The sequence below is a fragment of the Rhinoderma darwinii genome, chromosome 2, assembly GCF_050947455.1.
Source record: "Rhinoderma darwinii isolate aRhiDar2 chromosome 2, aRhiDar2.hap1, whole genome shotgun sequence".
In the NCBI taxonomy this organism is placed as follows: domain Eukaryota; kingdom Metazoa; phylum Chordata; class Amphibia; order Anura; family Rhinodermatidae; genus Rhinoderma; species Rhinoderma darwinii.
The window spans coordinates 400,798,653-400,819,063 of NC_134688.1; the positions used below are offsets into that span (position 1 = coordinate 400,798,653).

Sequence of the window (20,411 nt, forward strand, 5' to 3'; positions counted from 1 at the left end):
TATGAAACAAAACCTAAAGATTGGAGTCTGACACACGAAAAATGAATTAAGAAAATGCAAGTTTATTGAATCAATTAAAATAAACAAAACACATTAAAAACATAGAGATGATTGCCACAGAACAAAAGGACAACCAGATCATATAGTATAGAAGGTGGCGCTGTATAAACCAATAAAGGCAAGTCTATAGCGAATTACATTTATCTATATATAACACAATGTTAAACAAGTAAAAAACGAAATCAGCCTATTGTGGGTCAATTGTAATTAAAGAAATAAATCCAGCAGCCAACTGTATATGAACATGTGGTAATTTGATGATAATAATAATCTTTATTTATATAGCGCCAACATATTACGCAGCACTTTACAATTTAGAGGGGACATGAAACAAACAATATCAGACATTACATAGTGACAAAGTTCATTTACAATTCAAATCTGGGGAGTGAGGACCCTGCTCGCAAGAGCTTACAATCTATGAGGAAGTAAAGGAGACACAAAATGTAACAGTGTTTGTTCTGTACAATGGTCCGGCCATTTTTATACACATGCGGTGGTAACATAAAGCTGCATGAGCCGGTCACCAGCCAGTATCCGTGTATGACGGACATGAAGAGAAGGAGTGTGAGGGAATCTTATTCTGTTGACTAATCTAAAAGGAGGGCCATGGAAAGGAGTCAGATTAGGGAATGTTATAGGCCTGTCTAAATAGATGTGTTTTCAGGGCACGTTTAAAACTGTGGATATTGGGAATTAATCTGATTGTCTGGGGTAGCACATTCCAGAGGACTGGTGCAGCACGAGAGAAATCCTGGAGACGGTAGTGGGAGGTTCAGATTATGGAGGATTTTAATCTAAGGTCGTTGGCAGAACGTAGAGCCCGAGTAGGGTGGTAGACAGAGATGAGGGAGGAGATGTAAGGAGGTGCAGCACTGTGGAGAGCTTTGTGGGCGAGAGTAATAAGTTTGAATTTTATTCGGAAGGGGATGGGCAACCAGTGTAGTGACTGGCACAGATTAGAGGCGTTGGTGTAGCGGTTGGTCATAAAGATCAGCCTGGCTGCTGCATTGAGGATAGATTGGAGAGGGGAGAGTTTAGTGAGGGGAAGACCGACTAGTAATGAGTTACAGTAGTCAAGACGAGAGTGAATCAGAGCAACAATGAGAGTTTTGGCAGTTTCCTCCGTAAGAAAAGAGCGGATTCTGGACATGTTTTTGAGGTGAAAATGACAGGAGCGTGAAAGTGATTGTATGTGAGGAGTAAAGGAAAGATCTGAGTCAAAAATAACCCCGAGACAGCGGGCGTGCTGCTTAGGAGTGATGATAGTGCCACACACAGAGATGGAGACATCAGGTTTAGGGAGGTTAGTAGATGGTGGGAACACAAGGAGCTCAGTTTTAGAAAGATTCAGCTTCAGATAGAGAGAGGACATGATGTTAGAGACAGCGGACAGACAATCACTGGTGTTCTGTATTAGAGCAGGGGTGATGTCACGGGAAGAGGTATGTAACAATGATGTGTTCACCGTATATAACCTCTACATCATACATATGGGCACTTACCCATAATGGTAAAAGGAGATGATTTAGGAGAGGTGTGTACACATCATATGTCGATGTCTATTACAGTACATAGAAGAATCTCTTCCCCATCTCAAGATTTACCGTGTCTGGCGTCCACCCCGACGCGCGTTTCGGCCCGGAAGCCTTTTGTTCTGTGGCAATCATCTCTATGTTTTTAATGTGTTTTGTTTATTTTAATTGATTCAATAAACTTGCATTTTCTTAATTAATTTTTCGTGTGTCAGACTCCAATCTTTAGGTTTTGTTACTGTGAAATGTTGTTAAATAGGGCAGTTTTATTTTACGGGCAACTGAATTAGGGTATTTTTACACACACAAGTTTTATTGGAGAATATTATGCAACTGAAAATATGTTCAATGTATTTGAATGGGGTTTTGGGGATTTTTGCATACCCCATTCAGATTAACAGGACATTTGTACTAATTCTTCCGACTAATATAGCCTGCTAGAAAATATACTAAGTGGCATTTTTTACAATTGTGTGATCACATTTATTGATGGGGAACCACTGTATCATATCACAACATAAGGGTACAATTGCTCTTTCAGCCTAAGGCTACACATTCACACGAGCGTATCAGATTCACGCGCGTGAAAAATGCGCGTAAATCTGGTCCGTTATGCATCAGTGTGCTTTGCAAGTGGCATACGTTCTTCACGGACTCGCAAAGCACATGTATTTTTTTATTTTTTTCATTTGAATTGATGCGCAAATGCGCAGATGCGCGGATGTGAATCATAGTTACATAGTTAGTACGGCTGAAAAAAAGACACATGTCCATCAAGTTCAACTAAGGGACGGGAAAAGGGAAGGGAAAAATTTATCAGTGTGAGGTGTGTGGTTTTCAAGCACCCATTGACTTCAATGGGCGTGTTGGTGCGTGATAATGCACCAATATAGGACATACAGTGAGTTTCACGCAACGGACTATCGTTGCGTGAAAACTCCTGCATGTGTGAACGACCCCAGTGAAATCAATTGGTCCGTGTGCTGCGTGTTATTTCCATGCACAGAACACGGACGTTATTCACGTTCGTCTGAATGAGCCCTAAAAGGTAACCTATGAGAGTGTTGAAGCTGTTGTACTGACATGACTCAATTAAACCTTTATCATAGACCGTGTGATTGCCTTCTCTCCCTTATAGAAAACCTCTTTCTAATACCATCATGGAGAAAAGTATAAATAAGTAGTAAACAATTTTTATGTAATAAATTCTTATTTTATTATGCAATTCACCGCTGTGTGGTGGCAGGCACACATGTGCTTCCTCCATTGTTCAGTAGGCAGGTTCTTTCCATAAATATGGCAGCTCCACGCTAGTAAAACGGTCATAAGGGAGAAATACGTTAATTTTTATGGGCATTCAAAAGACACTTCTTTTTTTTTTTTTTAAATAGTTAGTGCTAAGAGCTCTCACTATACAACTCTCCTTTGTATCGGCTGGGGGGGAGGGCACTTATTATGGAGGACATCAATTTGATTACATGTTTAGGTACAGCTTCAAATGTTGATTAAAAGGGTTGTCCCACCATATTCATTGTATAGATCATAACAAATTTACAATGTTTGCCGTTTACATTGAGACTGATTCTGCTCAGAGCCCCTCCAAATCAGCACAGATTAGCAGCAGCACCGAGGGGGACACATGGAAGCAAAAAAATTATGAAAAAGGTATTTCTTTTAATGCTAGGAACATTTCAAATTAAAACCGATATTAATAACATTTCAGGGCTTTTGGTATCAAAATGATTCGCGGGTTAACCCCTTTAAAGGTATTCATGAGATGTTCACACTTTTACCACTCTTTTAAAATAAAAATGTTAATCATGGCAACCACCATCTTTTACATGAAGATATGAAAATGATTGCGGTTTCCACACCCCTTCCCTCCTACTTTTTTTCAATGATTACAAAGATAATTGATCTATATCAGAAAGGGTCTGTTCTTTTTACTGGATAATATATCATAGCATGCTACTCTCTACTGGCCATCAAGGTGCAATGGAAACCTGAAGAAAAGGAACGAACCAAAGTGTTAACAATCACAAGCAATTATTACGAATAATAAATAATGCTTTTATTGTCTATTTTTGATCATTTTGTGCTTTACACCGTATCACTACAATCACTACCGGAGATTTCCGAGCGCTGTATTTATCAATCTCCGGTATACCCTTAGAGAATAAGTGAAGCGGCAGCGCACATGCATGACTACCGTGCCGTTCAAACAGTGGACTTGGGACCCCCATTCTCGTAATCCGTGGGTATTCTAGTGGTGGGACTCCTAGCGATCAAACACTGATCACGTATCCTTTGGATAGGTGATAAAGTAGTTGTCCCCACCATAACAACTTAAGTGTTAAAAGACTATAATAAATTCTATCAGCTTTTACGTTTGATTAATCTTGAAGTTCCCTAGACGAAAATACTCGTATTACTTCATTATATTACTTCAATACATGGAGGTGGGGTTACTAGATGTAGTTTTAATAATTAATTCTATTTGACTTTGCTTTGGTATTCTCTACGAACATTTGCTCACAGTGTACTGTATTTTTATTCTATTTTTATTCTCACAGACTTAGCAGAAAGTGATCTAGCGTACACCCATGCCATTATGGGCAGTGGCAAGGAGGACTACTGTGGGAAAGAAGTATTAATTCTAGGAGGAGGTGATGGTGGCATACTGTATGAACTCGTTAAACTAAAACCAAAGATGGTTACCATGGTAGAGATATCCTTTTCTGTCTTGTGTTGTTGTCATGGGACTGGTACAAACCTCATTAGCAATTCTACATGTATGGTGTTCTTTAAATCCTGCCTTAAAGAGGACCTGTCACTAGGTCATATAAGTTGAACTGGTTAACTGACCTGAATAGCGCTGTCTCCCTGATTCCAGTGCTGGTTTTCTATTTTTCCTGGCACCCCCCCCCCCCCCACGTTCCAGAGATATTGCCCAGATATTGTGTTGGCTCCCTATATGCTAATTTGCTGTAGTTAGCCAACGGGTTGGAGCTAGCTTCCCTGCCTCTGATGCTGACCTATCAGCGTGATGCATCTTGAGGGTAGTTTCACGCCCTGTTGGCTAACTACAGCAAATTAGTGGAGAGGGAGCCAACAAAGCAGTGGGCAATATATCTGGAACGGGGGTGGGGGGGTGTCTAGGAAAATAACAAAACAGCGCTGGAATCAGGGAGACAGCGCTATTCAGATCAGTAAACCAGTTCAAATTATGTGACCTAGTGACCTGTCCTCTTTAAGAGAACTTCGTTTTACTCACTGGGGTTCCCTAGGATTTACAAACATAATTTATTGCAATTCTTACTCATATTCACGCCATTGTTTATTTAAATATATTTCATTAGGTGTAGGCACATAAAGTTGCGCATATATACCTTGCTTTATATATGTCTTACTTTAGAAGAAGAGGAATTACTTATTTATGAAAATAACTAACTAAAAAGGGTGGGCTTGCCAAAGCCAGACCCCCTTCTCTGACATCACCCAGACTGAGGGTCCGACTTCCTGCTCATTCCGCACCCTGCAGGCTTGCTGTACATTATATTGTTCACACTGAGAGCTCTCCGCTCTATTTTAGAAGCCTCCTCCTCCATTTGGATCAGAAAATGGTGCAGTTTTATCCAATAACAGAAGAGCACTAAGTAATGTCCGAGAATGGTGCGTCATTTTACCAACTTCCGCTGTACAGCCCGGTAACATGCAGTAGTAGTTGATATTGCCTGTGCAGCTAAAGACTTAGTGTACTGAGCACTGTGGAAACTGGCATTTGGGGAACAGAGTGAAGTAAACAGCCGTTATGTTAAATGGCCCTAGTAGGCCCATTTTACAAATTATTATTACATATAGTTATGAAGTATAGTCCTAGATCATTCAATAAAGAGTAACTTGCGAATACTAAAAAGCATTTAAAAGCAACTGTTAGTACAGAATATAATCCTTATATCCCAGAATATCCTACTTCTATCCCTCTATAGTACGTCCATTACTGCAGCTTTGAAGAAACGGCCTACAGGCTTGGCTTACAGAGCATAGCTAAGTGCTGAATTTAAGCAATGCTGTGGCAATGGATTTGATTTCTGTCTGGGCCCGTGAATTTTAGCTGCAAGAATCCAAAAGTTCTACACACTTACCCATAATCACATTATTTATGTGGCTTTCTCCATCATTCAAATGTAAAATGAGATATTTTTTTCTTTTTACTCTGCATTTGAACTGTGGTTCCATCTGTCAAGTTCAGTTACTGTAAATAGTAATACGTTTAATGCCGAACTTGCAGTAAGACCAATAAACTTTAGAAGGGTCTTTACCATTTGTAAAATTTGTAATCCAGCTTGTCTACTGTATTTCATAAGAGTTTATGCCATGGAAATGATGTTAGTGCAGAACATGTTCGTGTTTAAAAGGTGCCCTCCTATGTAAATTGTATGATTTCTTTAAAGGGGAGTTCCTGGTTTCAACAGATAAGGCTTATTCATTGTATGCTGAAAAGTTATGACATTTTTTACTATAATTTGTACATCAACTCCTTATAATTTTCAAGAGCTCTGTTTGCTGTCAGTGGCATCCACTGCTTGTAGCCTTCAATGCTGCAGATGAGTCCGCCTTGATTCCTACATAGCCCTGCCATAGAGGGGAAAACTAAATTGTTCAATTAAAGGGGTTGTCTAGTTTAGAAAAAACATAGTTCCGCGTTAATAATTGTGTGCTCCCATTTTAAGAATCCTCATCTCTTGTCCAGAAGGAGCGACTCCAAAGAGTGTCTCTTGTTTTTAAATGACCTGTCCTGCATACACAGACAATTCATTGATTTGAATGGGCACTGTGTAATGTCTAGTTTTCCCTGTAGGAAATCCTCCCTACGTATACCTCCGACGTTCGCTGCTAAGGCTTCGTTCACATCTGCGTCAGGACTCCATTCATGGGTTCCGTCTGAGCTTTCCATCAGGGGAACCCATGAACCATAGGTTTCCGTTTGCATTACCATTGATTTCAATGGTGACGAATTCGATGCAAATGGATTCCATTTGTCCCCGTTGTGTAACGGTTCCGTCCTTTTGACAGAATGAATAGCGCAGTCGACTATTATTGATTCCGTCAAAACGATGGAACCCTTACACAACGGTGATAAACGGAAACCATTTGAAATCAATGGTGATGCAAACGGAAACCTATGGATTCCATTTGTTTCAGTTTGGATTCCATTCACGGGTTCCCCTGACGCAGTGTGAATAGACCGTTAGTGGTAACATCCGGTGCGTAGCTAGGGGGGCAGGCGGGGCATGTGCCACGGGCGCAACTTAGAGGGGGGCGCCAGTGCCACCTCCTCCTGCACTATAATTGTACCTGTGTGTATAGGATACAGGTACAATTGGAAGCAAATAATGGCCGAGTACGTTCCGTGCCCGGCAATTCAGCTCTTTTGTATGAGTGAAGCGGTATTGCGCTTCCGTCGCTGAAAAGCGCTGACAGACAGGGAAAGTCATCCTGCCCAGCCAATCAGCGCCTTTCATAGACTCTTCGCTCAACCCCCCAGGAGACCTGCGCAGAAGAGAGCAGGTCTCCATTGCTGCCGGCCGGCGTGGGAACAGGATTGAGGTGAGTTTGAATAGTTTGTTATTTTACTGTAATAAAAAAGTGTGACTTTATCTACGGGAGGAGTGCTTTATCTACAGGGGGGTCTTTATCTACCGGGGGGGCTTTATCTACAGGGGGGGCTATATACTGGGGTGGGCTATCTATGGAGCACCATATACAGGGGTGGCCTATGGAGCACTATAAGGGGAGCTATTTATGGGACACTATACAGGGGTGGGCTATAGGGGGGCACTATCTACAGGGGGCTCTATGGCAGGCACTATCTACAGGGGGCACAGTGTGTGTGTGTGGGACACGATGTATGGTGCTATTATAATTAGAGGTGCAGTGTATGGTGCTATTATATTTAGGGACGTAGTGTGTGGTATAATGAGAACTTTATCTTTATTTATAGGTGTAGAAATGTTGGAAAAGTGAGAAGCTGAAGACATCTGAGTGGCAAACTGCAGAAATGGGCTGTGACCGGGAGAATTCATCATAGAGGTCTGGATCGGATGGCGAAAAAGAACTAGAATCTGAGACGTCACCGGTGAGTCACCTAATGTAAATGTTCATTCTGCCTCTAATCAGCACTGTAGTCACTGTATAATCTGCAGCGAGATGCTTATGATATGATTTATTTTTTGTGAAACAGCAACTCCCAGCATATCCTTATCATTGTTCGGGCCACTCTGGAAGCTGTAGTTTTACGCCGTACATACCTATACGGCAGGGGTTGCACTAAATTGAGCTGTATTTGTGCTGGTGTTGTATTTATGTACTGAGCTTGGTTCTGGCATTGTATATATGTAATGGGCTTGGTTCTGGTGTTGTGTATAGAACTATATTGCTTGTAAAATGTGCAAATGTTTTTATGCTCGAGTTACATAAAAAGAAATGTGGAAAAGAAATGACACGTCATTGATTAGTAGAGAAAGCAAACACGGCGAGGGGGAAGGAGATGTCGGGAAAGAGGTTGGGGGGGGGAGCGCCAAGCTGAATCTTTGCCCCGGGTGCTAGAGAATCTAGCTACGCCTCTGGGTAACATCACTTTGACATTACCACTAAAGTCACGTAGTCAATGTAGGTTATTTACCATGAATGCCTTATGCATCCAGTGTTGAAGTGTTTTGCAAGAAATGTGGGTTAGATGTTTCTGTTCACCACTACAAACATCAGGAGAGATAATAAGAGTAGTGGTTTACATAGTCAGTGACGGACTCTGTAAAACTAATATTCTTTGTCATTCAGCGTAGATTTTATTTCCATACTCCGCTGTAATTGTGAATTATGAAATAAAGTACATAATTTTTGTCAGGGATGCCCATTATAGAGTCGTGTCTCACAAACAAATAATTACACCTTAACATGCTTCAAACATAGACCAAATGGTGATCGATGGATGTAGACAACATATGCGAAAAACATGCGGTGATGTTTTAGACAATCTGAAAGGTGACTGTTATCAGGTAAGTGTATAATATTTTAGTACTGTTTATAAGTATTATACTGTTAGAGACTCTGTCACCACATTATAAGTGCCCTGTCTCCTATATAAGGAGATCGGCGCTGTAATGTAGGTGACCGTAATGCTTTTTATTTAAAAAAAACGATCTTTTTTCACAACGTTAGGAGCGATTTTAGTTTATGCTAATGAGCTTTCTTAATGCCCAAGTGGGCGTACTTTTACTTTCGACCAAGTGGGCGTTGTACAGAGGAGTGCATGACGCTGACCAATCGGCATCATGCACTCCTCTCCATTCATTTACACTGCACTAGCGATATAGATATATCGCTATGTGCAGCCTCATACACAAACCCTAACATTACTACAGTGTCCTGATAATGAATACACATGAAATCCAGCCTGGACGTCATGTGTACTCAGAATCCTGACACTTCTGAATCTTTTCTGTGAGGTTCCAGCAACGGATACGAAATCTCGTTTACCTCGTAATCTCGCGAGATTTCGTATCCGTTGCTGGAATCTCACAGAAAAGATTCAGAAGTGTCAGGATTCTGAGTACACATGACGTCCAGGCTGGATGGTCATGTGTATTCATTATCAGGACACTGTAGTAATGTTAGGGCTTGTGTATGAGGCTGCACATAGTGATATCACTATATCGCTAGTGCAGTGTAAATGAATGGAGAGGAGTGCATGATGCTGATTGGTCAGCGTCATGCACTCCTCTGTACAACGCCCACTTGGTCGAAAGTAAAAGTACACCCACTTGGGCATTAAGAAAGCTCATTAGCATAAACTAAAATCGTTGTGAAAAAAGATCGGTTTTTTAAATAAAAAGCATTACTGTCACCTATATTACAGCGCCCATCTCCTTATATAGGAGATAGGGCACTTATAATGTTGTGACAGAGTCTCTTTAAGCGGATCATGGGAGTCCTGCTCCTGGGACCACAGCAAGTAGCTGTTTTTACTGGAAAACCGCTCACTAATTTTCACGGCTCCTATTGAATGCAATAGGCATTTCTTGATTTTAACATGCCCCATGTCCTCTGGTAAGGCCGGCTCCACGTTTATGTGGGCCCTTGGGCGACACAGACTTAGTAGGCCACTTTGCGGAGGAACTCACGGCGGCAGTAAAATGGCAGAAAACTTGACTTTGATCCCACATGTAGACGTTAGGCCCTGTTTATGCCCCATATAGAAATCAGGCCCCCTCAGTTTGTACCCCCATAAATTTAGTGCCCTCTGTAGATAGTGCTACACAGGTCCCTCCCAGGTAGCCCCACAACGCCCCCACCACCCAGGTAGCCCCACAACGCCCCCACCACCCAGGTAGCCCCACAACTCCCCCACCACCCAGGTAGCCCCACAACGCCCCCACCACCCAGGTAGCCCCACAACGCCCCCACCACCCAGGTGGTGCCACACAGCCCCCTCCTCCCAGGTAGTGTCACACAGCCCCCCTCGCTGGTAGTACCACAAAGCCTCCCACCCCTGTAGGTAGCGATTTGGGGTTCCCTCTAGGAGTGGAATCCCCAGCCGGAGCATTGCCGATGCTCAGGCTGGGGATTGCGCTTCAGGAGAAACCCCTGACATCACTGTCCATATACGGCTACTGATGTCAGGGGTAACCCCAGAACCAAAGTCCCGAGCAGAGTGCTCCTAGCACCTTGCCTGGGACACTGCTCTGCTCCTGACAACACTGTACATATACGGACAGTGATGTCAGGGGCATTCCCAGAGACAGAGTCCCAGAGTAGAGCCGCTATCGCTCTGCCTGGGACTCCTTCTCTCCCTCTGACATCACTGTCCATACATATATGTCAGGGGCTTTCCCAGAGACGGAGTCCCAGAGCAGAGTCGCTTGTACCCCTTTGCCTGGGACTACTTCTCTCCCTCTGACATCACTGTCCATATATGGACAGTGATGTCAGGGGCTTTCCCAGAGACTGAGCCCTGAAGCAGAACCGCTAGCGCTCTGCCTGGGACTACTTCTCTCCTCCTGACATCACTGTCCATATATGGACAGTGATGCCGTGAGGACGGCAGCGACAGTACCCGACAGCCGAGTGGGCCCCCCCAAGGGTATTGGGCCCTGGCACTTGTCCGGGATCGCCGGGTGCTGACGCTGGCCCTGTCCTCTGGAATGAGAGTTTCTGTATTTATCCAGCTCTAGTTACTGCAGAGAATTCTCTATTGTGGGGAATCCCATCGTTTATCTCAAAATTCTGGAAATGTTTTATGTTTATTACTGTTATTTTCATTTAGACTGTGCCTTGCTTTCTACTTTAAATCCCTTTCCCTGCCAAGGTTTCGGGACAATTTTTACATTTTTGACATGCATAAAATAAAACAAAATCATATTATATCCCCATACCCATATTGTTTTTGAAAGTGACATCTGGTACATTGTGTCAATGTCATCCAGCACTCAAATTTAATAAAGGTGCCTATTAATATATTCATCGAAGTGCAACATTTTATTAAAAAAAATGGAAAAATAAATTTTGTGGCTAAAAGTCTGACCCGAGCTGAGCCTTAGACGCACAACACCTCCTAAAAATTAAAGTTTAATAGGTGAAGAGTTCATACAAGCCACTTATGCCCATGCGTACATGCATATAGCTTCACATAATCATCCAAACTGAAGCGACCAAAAATCTCCACAATCCAAATGCCGATAAACATTTGAGTCATGTAGTGGACAAGTGGCCTGAACACTTAGCCTCCCTGATTGATAAGGGGGGTTGGTAATATAAACAAAAGTTCCTGTATCACTCCCCATAGGGTCACTGGAGAGATGTGCAAGGGGGGAGATGACCGTAACAGGCTGTGATATTTCTTCTTGCTCTTACTTTAAAGCCAGGAAGTTAAAGGGTAACTAAACTTTAAAAAAAACTTTTGACATGTCATAGTGATATGTCAGAAGTTTTGATTGTTGAGGGTCCGAGCACTGAGACCCCTGCCGATTGCTAAAATTAAGTGGTAGAAGCGCTCAAGTGAGTGCTGTGCCGCTTCGTTTCTGATCGCCTTTCCTCAAAGCAGTGTACGGGTTCAATAGAAAGTCTATGAGCCCACACACCACTCGCTCGGCTTTCTGTGGAAAGCCGATCAGAAACTAAGCAGCACAGCACTCCCCCGAGAGCTACTGCTGCTTCGTATTGGCAAGCAGTGGGGGTCTCAGTGCTCGGATCCCCACAGATCAAAACTTCTGACATGTTATTAGGGCTTTTTAAAAGTTTAGTTACCCTTTAAACTTTTTATCCTCCTCCCTGACTTGAAACTAGTGCTGCTCCCCGAATATTGCACCTTGAGCTTTGATCTTGCTATCATTTGATGGCTAAGATTCCGGGTTTTATTATAGTCTAGTGTTAAAAATAATTTTAAGTCATGATATATATTACATACATCCTTGTCTTTGAATGGGTTTTGGTCAATATCCACCCTTGAACGGCAATTTGATTTTTTAAATCTAAATAGGTGTAGAATTATGTATTGTTTTAATTTCTTAAAGCCGACATGTCTTCAGACTATTCTGCCCTATGTAATGGCAGCATAGTATAAGGACAGGTCCGTTCTCCTAGCCCAGAGGACACAAAAAAATATTTGGCTAATAAGGGCTATCAAAATATACAGCGGATCCATATTTAAAAAAAATTTCACAGGCAGATTTTAGCCTCTTGTGTGAAAAAGAAACAGCATGTCCTCTCTTGCCGCGGTTCCACCTCTGACCTCCCAATGAAATCAAAGGGCGGCAGACATATATTTTTTTTCTGCCTGCAAAAAAACCTCTGTGTGAATAGGGCCTAAATGTAAAAGTCCCCGGCGAATGTGTTATTTCTGTGTCCTTTATTGTGCAAAAATTGGATTAAAATATTTTTTTACCCTGAATATTTGCTAGGTCTTGGTTGAGGATTGTGTCCCAGTATTGAAGATGTATGCCAAAGAAGGGCGAACATTTGATTATGTGATTAATGACCTTACTGCTGTCCCCATCTCCACTTCTCCAGAAGAAGGTGCGTCTTAATACATTACTATTTCTGTGTTTTAGCTTTTGATATCATAACATTACCATTAGCACATTTTATCAATGCCTCATAAACACACTGTTCCTCATGCACTTGCAAAATGGCTAGTCGCTATTCCTCTTGTAATTTATTTTGGCCTAATTTAGTTTGGACTGTCCTGCTGTAAAGAACCGGCTCAATAAATGAACACGGGAATGCAAAAATTTTTTAACACTTTTTTTCTTGTTATGTTTGTGGGGAGAAGGAATAGTTAAAAAAATTAATAGCTGAATATCAAGACCAGTTGGTACATGTAACCTAGCAGAAAAGAAGTGACAACCATGATCCAGCGCGGTGAAGTTAAAATGAAAACTCTGTTTCAATTTTATTCCGAAATCTTTAAAACAGGAAATAGTTCATGTAACCTACCAACGCCAGTGGTTAATATTAAAGTCTAAACATGTGATTATCATAATGAACGAGAGTGGTACTTACAAAATAATTTTGTATTTCTGTCTTTGAAAATGGTGCAAATCTACATGTACATGGACCATATCCACAGAAATAATAATAATAACCTTTATTTATATAGCGCCAACCTATTCAGTAGCGCTTTACAATTGGCGAAGTAACAAACAAGTAAAATGACAAATAGTCAAAACCAGTAAAACAAACAATGCGACAAAAGGGAGCGATCCCTGGACAAACCTGATTATGGTGCAAGGACTACATCATTTATTAGGGTACAGCACAAACAAAATTTCAGTAATTGTAGAAGTTATATAAAACTCTTGAATTCTAAATTTTAAGTGAACACTTCCTTAGGGTTTTAGTACTATTGTAAATATATGTTACAAAGTGTTAACACCTGGTAATATACATTGAAACAAAATGCTGCCTCTGCAAGCAGCTGCAACATGTACGGGGAGCTGTCAGAGCGGCTGCAGATTTGTCCTTGTGAGCTGGCGCATGGATGAGCGGGCTTCAATAGAACTCTATGGAACTAGTCTTATCCATGCAGCAGCTCACAGGTACATACCCGCAGCCGCTCTGACAGCTCCCTGCTCCTCTATACTTGTTGTAGCTGCTTTCAGAGCCAGAATTGTAATGGGGGAATTTATTATTTTGTCTACGCCAGTTTTCTAAGACTTTTGATGCATTTGCGCCGCTCATGCCCCTGTACTAAAAAGTGGATGGGGCTTAGCAGAAGAGGCGTGGCCTTCCACAGCCCAACAAATTTATTATAATTTATGCTGGAATACATTGGACCTTCCTGCGCATGGCCGGCCAAATATGCGGCTTATTTATTAAGTGGTGAGCGCCTCTTAAAATATTAGGTGCCTCTTACATCTTATTGTTGTCTAATACACCAGTCTTAATAAATAATACCTGTCAGAGGTATACACATGCTATACACTTATGCAGCACAGAACTGAAATGTTATTTTAAATCAATTTAATTTGTCAATGAATTTTGGTGATGAAAATGCATGCAAACAGAAGACGTCCATGTGTAAAAGAGCAGGAAAAATCACATCTAAACATTCTAAAAATATGTTGTGTGTACGTGTTTTCTTTAAAAGGAAAACTCTCATCTACATTATGCTGCTCTGGTTGAGGGCAGCATAATGTAGTGACAGACAGGCTGATTTCAGCGATCTGTCACTTATTTACTAAAGTGACGCCGTTTTAGAGAACTTACATGTAGAGCGACATCTGCACCGCCAGAAATGAGTCCAGCATATTCATGAGCTGCTGATCCCTCAACCCATTCGCCACTATCTGACAGATTTATCACTATTCCGACCTCATGCCCACTTCAGCTTTTTTTCTTCAGGGTGCTATGTTTTTTTAACTGATAGCACCCTGACACATTCATTTCAATGGGGCCATGCACACGTCCGTTGTTTTAACGGAACCGTGCGGCCGTTCCGTCAAAAATAGGACAGGTCCTACTCCTGCCCGTTTTTGACGGAACAGTCTCTGCCTTTTCACTGATTAGGTCAGTGAAACAACGGACTGCACACGGAAGCCATCCGTGTGCGGTCCGTGTTTCACGGATCCGTAATTAGCGGTCGTCCAACGTGTGCATGAGGCCTTAAAGGAACAGTGTCGCCACAATTTTTTTTTTTAGATCAGTTTGATGTTAGTGTTTTATTAAAAACGTTTGTATTTATTTGTGTGTTTGTGTGTTACTTTTTTTTATTTTTACACTTTTTCTTCCCTATGGGGGCTGCCATTTTTTTTTCCATTTCTGTATGTGTCGATTAACGACACATACAGACATGGAACACGGCAGCTCCAGTCCCATAGGGACTGTGAACGGGGCCCGTTCCATCCACTATGGTGTACGCCGTCTGTGTGGGAACGGCGCATGCGCCGCTCCCACACAGTCCAATTTGAAATGCGCGCCGTCCGGCGCCATTTTCCTGTGGACCGGAAGTCGCGGCCGGGCAGTAAGATTACTACTTCCGGTCGCGGCTTCCGGGCTTGTGCACATGGAGCAGCGGCAGCAGACGGAGCGGACGGTCCGGAAGGAGCGGCGGCGACTGGAGCAGGTAAGTGATTTCTATGTATGTTCGTGTTTTACTGTGTTTACACTAGTGTATATTAACTTACTACACTGTGTGTCAGCTCAAAAAATGGCGACACACAGTGTAGGAGGTTAGACCGTTCAATCCCCTCGTTTCTCCCGGCACTAGCCAGGATAAAGGAGGGGGGGATTCTGAGAGCTCACTAGAGCGAGGGATTTTTTCCCAATTTTGCAGCATAAAGCAATGTGGTTGCTTTACCACATGCAATGCTGCAATTTTGGGAATTGCTCCATCTAGTGACCAGCAATGGGAAATATTATAAATTAGAATCCAATTGAATCCAATTTATAATATTTCCTGACTCGTGAAAAAAAAAAATTAGAACAATGTTTAATCACCCACACACTAATTGTTTAACTAAAAAAAACAAAACATTTTTTGCTAACAACACATTCCCTTTAAGGGAGAAATCTGGCAGCGCTGGCCACGCCCTGCATGGAAGTTCTCCAAAACGCCTTCACTTGAGCAAATAAGTGACAAACCGCTGAAATCCGCCTCTTTCACTACATTATGCTGAACCTCAGTGACGGCAGCATAATGTAGATGAGTCGCTTTAAAAAAAAAAAAGACAAATAACAGCCTTTGTTGCTAATACTACTACTACTACTACTACTACTACCACTACTTCTCTCCATTTATCATTCAGATTCTACTTGGGAATTTTTAAGACTGATTTTGGATCTTTGCATCAAAGTCTTGAAACAAGATGGGAAATACTTCACTCAGGTGAGTAATAACTGGAATGAAGATTTATCTAAATGTGGAAATCTTTGTGAACGGAGGAGGCTTGTGAGATGCTGTTTTTTATAATGGATAATCTGGTACACAATCTATTACATGTCTACTGGGGTAGATGGTTTGTAAAATGTTATGTTGCCTTGTGTAGTTTTGACTCTTAACAATCGAAAATATAATTGAATATTTTGATCATACTAATGGGAACTTGCCATAAACAACTATAACAACGAAAGAGATGTCATCTTTCGTTAAACTGTTTGCCGTCATAATTACACAGAAGTAAGAAAACCATATGAGAGAATCTGATGGAGGAGTACATTATAAAGATGTAAGTCAGATTAGCAAATATGTTCCAGTAAACAGTTGGTATGGCCATTGTCCATACACACACCACCATCTTTTGTGTGTTGGTATGGCCGTTTTCCCTTTTCTGTCATCTCTTCCAACTCCATTTCTCTTTACTTCTCGTGCACTAACCCCATTGGCAAATTCAAGATTAACTTTGCAACAGTGCTTCAATGATCGAAGGGCGTAAGATCCTGAGAGTGTAGAGGTTGGCCCCATGCCCTTTTTCATGGGCAATGTGAGCCTACATGGTACTTCACTTTTCCAATGAAATTACAACATTTAGAAATTGAATGAGAGGAGACCTGGTTTACGTGTAAAGCACTTTTCTCATCTATAAGTAATGGGAAGGAAGAGGAAGAAACAGCAGGGCCATCAAGTCGCTTGTGATAGTGCAAGTTTGAAGACATTTTACATATACTTTGTAACAGTAACATTTTTGTGGATCAGTCCTAATTTTGAGCCATTTACAGTTCATCATCAGGTCATAATGATGGGGGTTTAGGTCTTTACTGTCAAAATTAGGGTAACATTTTTATGTGTTGAAAGGTATGCGTACAGTAAAATTGCTTTATTCAGGCATTACTGTTACTAGACAGCTGTTTAATTATCAAACACTAGAAATGATCAGGGAAATACTGTAAATGTCCTCGAGCCAAGAAAACTAATTATGCATAAATTATGCTACTACGTTTTTATTAATTAGAGGAGCCTACTAATTGGTAATTGCTAAATCTTTCTCCTTCAACAGTCTGTGTTATAAATAAGTTCTGTGCTGGAAGCAATTGCCAGGATTTTATACGCCGACCTTATAGAAATTTTCTTTAGTTTATCTTCGTTCCTGCTGGGCTTTTTGATGGAGAACACAGTGGATGCAAGCTTTACGCTGTCATTTAAAAAAAAATGTATCATCAAAAATTGACCAGTTATTTAGGTTTTTAATTTATCTTTTATTTAAATAAGAATATTCCTTTTTTTTCACTTTAATACACACACAATCAGCTGATATTTCCGGTTTTCTTCAGCTCACTTTTCAGCTTTGCTGTGTAGACTGGAGCAGTTTCAGCTGACTCATATCATGATCATTTGAGGGCTAGGGGTCTTAATGACATATGACAATTCTATTGTACTAATGTGATCAGTAGATAAGGTGGGGCAGGAATACTGTACACTATACACACAGATAAGGCTCTGAATGCAACCCCCCTACCACTCCCTGGTCTCTGGGGGAAGGGCAGTACTCCATCCATTCCTGGAAACTGTATTACTCTATTAACACTTTTCTGACCATTAACGCCCATTCATTGAAGCTTTCATAAAGCAGACTCACTCTGCTACACTGTATGTACAGAATGGATGAAGTAGAGCACTGCAGTTTTCTGTTCTTACAATGATCCCCTGTAGTGACGACCAAAATCATTCATTCATCATCATGAACATTCTTTATTCTCTTTTTTTTTTTTTTTAAATATATGATTAGCCTTTACTTGTCTAGCAGAGGATAATGGTGTTTTTTTTAAAGGGTTCATGGAGGTTCTATATCGAATAATATGGTGATATCATAGTGAATTTGTGTCTTTTTTTCTGAATTGTTATAAACAGCAGACGTCTCAGGGTAATGACTTCCTACGGGCTATACAAGCTTGAAAACGAAAGGTCACCAGCTTTTTTTTGTGCATATTCCGTTTCTGTATAAAAGGAGAACATCATTTCACATTAACCCGGATAATATCCGTGCCTTGGGATATCTGGAAATAGAAGAAATCATAGTGATAGTTTTGTACATTTCTCTTGATATATTTGTATGAGAAAAAATGCTAAGGTTAAATACAATTTTATGTGGCCCAAAGCACTGAGACCTTTGAGACCACGTTTAGCAGCCTTCTTTTGACAGTACTTTATTAGGGTATCTAGTTCTTTATTCAGTCAATTCTGTTTTTGTTTCTGTTCTCTTAGTTAAACAAAATTCCATGTATTGGCCTTCTGATGGTCTCGCCACTTTTGGTCTGCCTGATTTGTGCTTTAGATATAACTGATTAAGTTTCAGTGAAGTATTAAAGAGTGCCATACACAGTCCCTTAGATACATTGAGACTGGCCATAATTTAATGCTGATAAAGTCCTCATTTGGTTTAAATTGCTGTGACCCTTTTACTCAGTTCTGATGCTGTGTTTCCTATTTTCACAATTATGAAATGTTCAGCGGAAAAACGAAAAAATAAAGCTGGCCATACATGTTAGGTAATGAGCCAAGAAAGGATTTGACAATGACCTTTCTTAGAAGACACTTGTAATGATTATGCCACCAACATTCCAAGTAATGGACCATAACGTTTTCCATAGACTAAAGTTGTAGCAATTTGCACATATACGGTCACACAATTGTCAAACAGATAAAATACATCATTCCTTTTCTGGTACACTCCTGATCTGGAAGTGTCGTTGAAACTTTTGCATCAACCGAGCACTTGTTGTTTTCTTATTACACATGCTATTGGAAAAGTTGTTTTTAAAAAATCCTTGGAGTTGCCAATGAATGTAGCAATTTTGTATTTTGTTTAAAGACCATAATAAAACCGTCCAGACATTCAACTTTGGAAACTACTTTTACCAAATGATATAACTAATTTTATCCCGTATACACAATGGTAATTAACCCCGTAGTGACATCCGACATACAGTTTGATTGATTGATTCGGTTGATTTGTGCTACCCCAAGATAACTCGAGCTCAGGAGCTGGCCCCGTGCCATACGCAGCGGGTGCTGGCTGTTTCATACATGTGATACCTGTCTGCAACAGCCGGTTAATAGCGGCAGCATCTGAGTTAGTCAGAGGGAGGGGGCTGTCTTTGTGCCCCGATCGCCCCCCGCGACAAAATTGCAGGTTGATGAATGGTTGCCATGGCAGCCATCAGTGCCCTACTATTAGGCAAGGCTTAAGTGGACACTACCTTTTTAAAACAACTTATGCTAATCTAATAGTGTATCTGATATACATCAACTTTGTAGTTTAGTTACTGTTAAAATGTAGTTTTATCCATGCAAATTCTGTATGAATTTACTGCCACTAGGTATCTCCCTTTCTGTAATCCATTGTCCAGCCCCTGTTGTCACGCAAATTCTATCTTTAGTTGCAGAGGAGACAGACTGCAGGAAGTGAGGATGTGTTTCTTCACAGCCTGCCCATAGAAGTCTATGGATAGGGAAAAGGGGAGCAAAAAGACAGAGCAGGAGAAGAGAAGGATGCACATGCCTATAGAATTCTATAGAGAATGTGAGGGCAGCCGGAGTAGAGCGAGAGACCCAGACAGACCTGCTGCAGCTGCCGGTGAGTGTTCTATGTCACCCCAGCGCTTGATTCTCAGCCACACTGCTCATTACTCCTGTATAATTACCTCCGTGCTTCTGCAGCAGCTTTTATTTATATAAATACAGTGGATATAAAAAGCCTACACACCCCTGTTAAAATGCCAGGTATTTGTCATGTCAAAAAATCAGTACAAGATGAATCATTTCAAAACATTTTCCACCTTTAATGTGACTTGTAATCTGTACAATTGAATTGAAAAACAAACTGAAATCATTTAGAGGCAGCCATCATTTAGAGGGGCCATTATTTAAAGTGATTCTGAGTAATCCCATATAAAGTTCAGCTGTTCTATTAGGATTTTTTTTGTTGCATGTGACCGCAAAAGCTATGGTCTGTAAAGAGCTGACAACACATCAAAGGGATCTGATTGTTGAAAGGCATCAGTCAGGAGAAGGGTACCAAAGAGTTTTAAAGGCATTAGATATACCATGGAAAACAGTGAAGACGGTCATGAAGAAGTGGATTACATTTGGCACAACCCTGACTACCAAGAACAGTTATGTGAACAAAATCCCGGCACTCACTGGATCAAATAGTTTTGTTATTTTTCAAACAAGATGCATTTCGGCTTTCCTGCCTTTCCCCTTGTCAATTACATATCGAGCGCCAAATATATTGGCCCCAATATCTAAATAACGGAGGAGAATAGGATTTTTTTTAAAAGTGCCCCAGGGTTTGTGCAGCCCTGCCTATTGCATGCTGCACT

The 20,411-nt window shown here is 41.1% G+C and overlaps 1 protein-coding gene across 1 annotated transcript in view; it reads left to right on the plus strand.

The window, feature by feature from the left end:
• The window catches only part of SMS (spermine synthase), a 168,785-nt gene that overhangs the window by 80,751 nt on the left and 67,623 nt on the right, over positions 1–20,411 (plus strand). Inside the window, exons 6-9 of the mRNA XM_075854047.1 lie at positions 4,169–4,323; positions 8,564–8,653; positions 12,554–12,668; positions 15,899–15,978. Coding sequence (XP_075710162.1) covers positions 4,169–4,323; positions 8,564–8,653; positions 12,554–12,668; positions 15,899–15,978 — 440 coding nt within the window. The remainder of the gene's footprint in view (positions 1–4,168; positions 4,324–8,563; positions 8,654–12,553; positions 12,669–15,898; positions 15,979–20,411) is intronic.